At 44.8% G+C, this 6,834-nt stretch overlaps 1 protein-coding gene across 1 annotated transcript; it reads right to left on the reverse strand.

Annotated features, from left to right (window-relative positions):
• Window positions 1–253: 253 nt before the first annotated feature.
• Window positions 254–6,605, reverse strand: LOC133928687 (protein NRT1/ PTR FAMILY 5.1). Its single transcript, XM_062375132.1, has 3 exons — window positions 6,389–6,605; window positions 6,085–6,302; window positions 254–1,922 (listed from the first exon to the last, which is right to left on the reverse strand). The coding sequence occupies exons 1-3, from the start codon at window positions 6,501–6,503 to the stop codon at window positions 429–431; spliced, it is 1,827 nt and encodes a 608-aa protein (XP_062231116.1). The 5' UTR covers window positions 6,504–6,605; the 3' UTR covers window positions 254–428.
• Between the last annotated feature and the right edge of the window lie 229 nt (window positions 6,606–6,834).

Genomic DNA, 6,834 nt, shown 5'->3' on the forward strand with positions numbered 1-6,834 from the left:
AAATCACAATGTTAATCACTTTGCGTTTTTGTTAATCATCAGGAAGGCTTATTAATTATTGTTCCATCTAGTGGTGAGAAATTCCGGAGCAATCCGTCCCGGTCACCACAAATTCAATGAATTCCCAGCGGTCTTTTCCTTTAGTTGTTGCTCGGTCTAGCTAGATTGAATATCATAAATTTGAGTAATGTTTTCACTACAAAGCAACAGAAACTACAGTGCTCATTTTTTGGGAGGGAGGCCTGGTCTGATAAGCGATGCAAAGCAAGGCCATTTGAGTATAACGGGCATGTATTTCCCTAATCACTTGTAATTTCTGTTATGTTTTTGCAACAAACATAAGCCCAACAACATATTAGGTCCATCCACAGACCAGAAACACGTGTATACGTGTCCATTGTCTCACCTGTACTCTAACCATCTACGTGTCACGGTGCAGCTTGCGCGCCCTTGACCGTCAACGATGCGTCCGTCCCCTTGCCGCTCTCCACCTCACCCTTGCCGCCGGCCATCTCCAACTCCGGCGTCCTTGCGCCCTCCACCTCCAGGAACTCCCTCTTGTACTTGTACCTCGTGGCCACCCACACGAACAGCGCCAGGTTGGCCACCGAGAGCAGCAGCAGGAACACGTAGTAGTAGTCGAGGTGGGAGTTGTTGAGGTTGTTGGCGATCCAGCTCTTGCCGCCCTTGCTGCCCCTAGTGGCGCGGTCGACGAGCGTCACGAGCAGGCTGTTGAGGAAGTTGCCGACGCCGAGGCCACTGGTGAAGAAGGTGGTGCCCAGGCTCCGCATCCCGTCCGGCGACTGGTCGTAGAAGAACTCGAGGATGCCCACGGAGTTGAACACGTCGCCCACGCCCAGCAGCACGTACTGCGGCAGCATCCAGAAGATGCTCATCGGCACCGTATCGCCGGGGCCCTGGACGGACCGCTCCCGGATCACGCGCATGCGCCGGACCTCCACGAGGTATGCGCACGCCACCACCATCACCTGGAGTGCGCACCCAATGCCCAGGCGCTGGAGGAGCGTGATCCCGCGCGGGTTGCGCGTCCGACGCCGGACCAGCGGCACCAGCACGCGATCGTAGACCGGGATGGAGAGCAGCATCGATATGGTGATGAAGCTGCCGAGGGAGGCCGCCGGGATGCGGACGCCGCTGACTGTGCGGTCCAGGGTGGTGCCCTGCTTCACGAACAGGGTGTTCACCTGCGCCCAGATGGTGCACGGCACCAGCGTCGACAGCCACACCACGATCATGCCCGCGATCAGTTTCACCTCCTCCACCTCGGTCACCGTGCACGGTCGCCGGCTCGTCTCCTCCTCCGTCCACATCAGGGCTGCCTTGTCCAGGAACCGGAACGCTGGCGTGTGGTGCAGCCGCCGCTTCCCCGCCGCGGCGTACCACGCCGTATCGTGCTCGTGCAGCTCACCAGGGTCGCCTGGCAGCTGACGCTTCCGGTTGGCGAACGCCTCACTGAACACTCTGCTGACCAGCCTCGCCGGGCCTGCGGCCGTGGCCCGCCGGACGGGCTTGTGCCGGTAGAACGGCGTGCCGACGTAGAAGAGGATGAGTGACAGGGCGAGGCCGACGGTGGGGATGGTGTACCCGACGCCCCAGCCGACGTTCTCCTGCACAAAGACGAGGACGAGCACGGCGACAAGGCCGCCGGTGAAGGAGCTGAACATCCACCAGTTGAAGAAGGAGGTCTTGGAATCGCGCTCCCGCTCGTCGAAGTCGTCGAACTGGTCCGCGCCGAACGTCGAGATGTTGGGTTTGGTGCCGCCTGCGCCGATGGCCATGGTGTAGAGCGCTGCATGGAAGAAGGCGACCTGCTGCGGCGTCGCCGGCGCGCAGCCGCCTTCCGGGGTGCAGTGCGGGTGGAGGGACTTGAGGGAGACGGCCAACGTTATCAGAACCATGCCCTGTAACCACTCCGTTAATCGTAGCAAGTTACATCAAATATGAGATGGTGCATATGAAAACCATTTTCTCCTAAATTCACGACAAATAACTATACTTACTTTACAGAAAACTCGAAATATTAAGAATAGAACTAGAACCCAATTCCTCTCCCATAAAAGAATCAAAACCCCTTCTACCTCAAGATTTGATTCACCAATAGTTACTGTTTGGGAGCCCATCTCGGCCCATTCCATATGGGTGGGCCAGGAAGGCTTCTCATTAATTGTTGATATACATAAAACTATTTATATATTTTTTAGCTATTATTAGTCAAAGTTAAAAAAGATTTAACTTCAGACAAACCTAAATATACCTATACTTGAGATCAGAGATAGTATTTAACTAGGGGCAGACATTTAGGAATGAAACAAAATGTGTATTGCACTTATGATGGAATTATATTTGGTACATTTAAGAGGTAATGCTATATAATTACTCCACCTTCTAAACAATAAACACTAACTTTGTTGACTTTCAACGGATTTGTTATAACTCAACTGGGCTTTTCTTGTCTCCACCCAATTTTTATCCATTCCATTTGTGTCTGAGATCCGTGATAGCTGTGGGCTTGGGCGGTGGTGGGCGCATTTTGGGCCAGAATGTGAGGCCCGTGAGATGTTTTTGAAGGGTGAAGTACGTGGTGGGCTGCAAGGTGGCACTTTTAACAGTAGAGTTGTGTTATTTTTAAAGTAATTTATTATCTCAAAATATATTTTCACAGTGATCTATGTGATTCAATTTCAAGTAACTTCGAAGTAATGTAATTTAAATTCATTTTAAATCTAATTCTCTAATATAGTTTTCCATTGTTTAATATGTTTAAAATAGAGTTACAATTACCTTATATCTTGGAGTTACAGTTAGTTTATATTGAGTTTAAATCATTAAAAAATAATATAACTATTTATGTCCTTTATTTTTTAGATTTTTTTGTCTATTTTGGTCATCCATAATCAAGGCCTTGGAATTACAGTACGACAATATGTACGAACTCTTAGTCTAATTGACATGTAGTTTGATTTACATATTCAAATCAATTTTCATGAGGAATTTTCTTTGACATAATAAAAAATATCATGCTACGGAGCTCGCAAGGAAGTTGCAGATACTGCTAGTACCTTTTTCTTATTTTACCACAGTAGTAACAAAATGGCTCTACTCGTCTTATACCAGCGAACTTTATGATGAAAACGTAAAAACTGAGCTTTATCATGCTACGTAGCTCGTAAGGATCTGTTTGTTTGGATTTTTGCTTTTAGGCCATTTTGAAAAGCTGTACTTTTGGTTTGTCTAAAAAACTGCTTTTGAAAACATGTTATTGGTTTCTATAATAAATTTTAAGCTTCTTGCTTTTTAACAATTGGAGAATGATATTATCACTTTACGAGTTTCTCAGATTTAGTTTATTTTTCTCATAAGCAGACTTCTGTCTTCTCCAGAAATCATTTTTCTACAACTTTATTTATTTTGGCTTCTAACTTCTGACTTCTGATATTAACAGAAGCAGAACCAAAAGTAGAAAACAAACAGAGTCTATATTTATTTAAAACAAGGTTTCTCAAGAAGAAAGAAAAGCATATCTGTTCTATATTCGATAAGTGATAAATTGTACTTTTGTACTTGTTTTTTTAATAGAAAAAACAAATAATCTTGCTGCAATAGAATTTTGAAAAAGCTTTAAAAGAAAAGGAGCAAAAAGAAAAAAGTGATAACCTCTTTTAGCTGTTAGGTCTATTTCTTAGTTCAAGATCCCTCTTACTAACTGGGCTTTTAGCTTAATGTTTTTATTTAGTTGCTGGGGTTACTGGAAAAAACTCATTGCATCTATCTTGGGCCCATAACAAATTAAAAGTTGTGTTTCCTGTTTGATAGCTTTGTTTGAGAATTAACTGCACATTCATTGACTCTTCCTTACGCCTTCAAGAAAAATCCCAAATTAGATCCAAAACTGATGAGTTAATGTGAGCTTATACATACAGTTAGGCACTTTTCAAATAGTAATCCATTTTCTAGCTGACTTTTCATGCTTTGGTGAGTCGTCCGATCCTTTTTGATGACCTAGGTTGTGTTGAAGGCAAAAAGGTACCCTTCCTACAACTATATTAGTAGTAGTATCAAAATGGCATCTCTGATCCCACTGATATAAAGATCATTTCTCATTTTTATTGGTAGGAAAACAATATGTGCCTCTGTAATGAGAGCGTAAGTTGCTAAGTGTTTTCTTGAAATTTTTGGAACATATCTATAGTTTTTACTCACTACAATACATATGAAATATAGATATTTTGCCTTTAGGACCGACTACAATAAGCTCATGACTCTAATAGAATATTTGTTTTGTTGACCATGAAATATATTGGCGGATGAATTAGTCGTTGTTGTTCTTGTTTGTTTAATCCCCTTAGTAGTCCCTTATATTTCTGAAGAAAAAAAAACTATTTTAGGTCTTTTGCCTATTCTGAATTTCCCCTTCTTCTATTTGATCAAGATGGATAAAAAAAACATGAATAGGCCTACTGGGATGGAAGGAGAGGACTGTTATTTTTGTTGGTGCAATTAAAAATTCAGGTGTTTCAGTCTTCATTAACATCCGAATTTTACTCAACTAAACGGCCAAACTAATCTGAGTCATTACTTCCAAACACAATGATAAATAAAATCGGGTGCTAGAACCCCCAAAAATGTTTACGTGACCTATATACTATTCTTAAAAATTTATTCTCTCAATCATCTAGAACTGCAATTGCTTAGCTTAAAATTGCATTACCATATGACTTATTTGATGTTTATGATCTAATGGTCAAAAAGGAAACTGAGAGGTAACAAATTTTCAGTCACCTAGAATGTTGTTTTGTGCATGATTATTTCGATAGGATGCTACATAGTACAGTTACATCGCATTTGCTTTTTCTCATGCGCATGATAATTTGTACCATCTCAACCGTTTGTTTTGTCTGTTGGATTTGCATCAAGATTTGCTCTTTTTTTAGTGGGTGGATTTTCTGTTTTTGAGTTTTCACATGTTTTTTTGTCATTTGACGCACTTATCTAGCGAACACCCCCTTATTTCCATATAAAGTTATATTAAAATTTCATATTCCTAGTACTACAGTTTTATGCTAAAAACATGTAATTTAAGTGACTGAGAGATTTTCAACGGATATTGGGCTGTGGAAAGCTGTAAGCTAGATGCGGATCGGAGGATTTAGCTCTCTCGGATAAGAGGCTCGAGTGGACCATGTCCACAAACACAGCTAAAAGGGACCAACAGGCGCCCTTCAATTACTTAATCACAAATTTGAGCACGAGGCTCAGACACAGTATGAACACTTGATTGAGGGCCAATCATGAACCTATGCAATGGCGGGCTGTGGGCTCGACGTCCATACGTAGCAGATTTACTGAATAACGGATCCAGCACCACATGAACGAACCTTGTCTGCTCGACGTGCCAAAAGAGTGACACAGGCACGCCTCTCTCTGCCAACGTTTTCACACTACTCTCGGGCCCTCCCTGCTGAAACTGAAAGATTCCAAATCGGCTTCCCTCTCGTCGCAATCCAAGCTGACGGAAAGGCGACCGCAGACGAAATCATGTCACACGGTTGGTTTTGCATTTCAGTCACTTGACAAGCTCTAGTGATTCTGCTTCACAGCCTTTTCGTTCCGACAGCTTCTACTTAGCCAAATCGGATATAAACGACGACGAATTTTCTTGCGTCGACCTTCAGTGGTACTGATGAGAAATTTCACTGAGCTGAAAGAGGTGGACAAAAGAACCGGCATCTATATATCTACAGGTGAAGCAGATACTCTAATATTCGAGTCAGATTCACATCTATATATCTATTAGTGCGCCCGCTGGATGGGGATTCTACCTCAAAATGGCGCGAAAATAGATTCGACAACGAGTTAGGGGATAAATTGAGAAAGAAAAATCACACTAACAAGTAATCAACAACCCCTTGCAAGTTGCAACAAGAGGACGGATCATTCGATGGTACAGCAGAGGCTCAGCTAGGTTGCAACAAGCTAGATGCATGGTGGAGTATCTTTCTTTCTTCTGAGTAATGAATGAATGAATGGAAGCTAGGGGATGCAGTGGAAGTTACTGTAACTGACCGCGAGGTAGATCAGGGATGAGATGGTGAAGGTCCAGAAGCGCCCGAGGAAGGCGTCGGCGATGTATGCACCGACGATGGGCGTCATCCAGACGGTTCCCGTCCAGTTGTTGACGTTGCGCACCGACGACACCGTCTCCTCCCGCAGCTGCGTCGTCAGGTACACGACCAGGTTCGACGCCACCCCGTAGAACGCCATCCGCTCGAACGACTCGTACCCTGTACCAAAACCAAGCTCACACAACCGTGCCAGCTGATCGAATTTTGTGGTTATCACTCTGGATTCGACAAGAACTGTACTCTACCTACTAGGAAGGCGCAGGCCTTCCACCGGCCGGTCTGCGAGGCGACCACCGGCCGGCCGCGGAGGTCGACGGAGCCGTCCTTGGTGTGTACATCTTGCTTGGCTTCCGCATCCATGGGGCCGAATCGTCGAGGTGCAAGTTGGCTGCCAATCTTGTGGTGTCGAGATGGGCTTGGCCCGCCGGAGCAAACAGGGAGAGATGTGTATATATAGTGCTCTGCTCTGCCCTGCCTGGTGGCGGATGGGGAAAGAGAGAAATAGGATGGCAATTATTGCTTGTTGGGTCCCACCGTTGGTATTGTGCACTAGGAGGCAAGCTTTTTGCTGGTATCCTTTGACGTGCTTTACGATACAGATGACTGGAGGAGACTAATGGGCAAGCCGATCAGCTAAGCGTTAAAATATGCTCAAAAGGAAGTGGCGACAAGCGATGAAAAGTGTCACTGA

Source organism: Phragmites australis, chromosome 9 (assembly GCF_958298935.1).
Source record: "Phragmites australis chromosome 9, lpPhrAust1.1, whole genome shotgun sequence".
NCBI classification, from domain to species: domain Eukaryota; kingdom Viridiplantae; phylum Streptophyta; class Magnoliopsida; order Poales; family Poaceae; genus Phragmites; species Phragmites australis.

Bases quoted from the DNA above. Each gene is read 5' to 3' on its own strand.
- LOC133928687 (XM_062375132.1), bottom strand. From the start codon at position 6,503: ATGGATGCGGAAGCCAAGCAAGATGTACACACCAAGGACGGCTCCGTC. The intron at 6,303-6,388 runs GTAGAGTACAGT...GTTTTGGTACAG, and splicing joins GGCCTGCGCCTTCCTAGTAG to GGTACGAGTCGTTCGAGCGG. The intron at 1,923-6,084 runs GTCAGTTACAGT...GAGTGGTTACAG, and splicing joins CATCCCTGATCTACCTCGCG to GGCATGGTTCTGATAACGTT.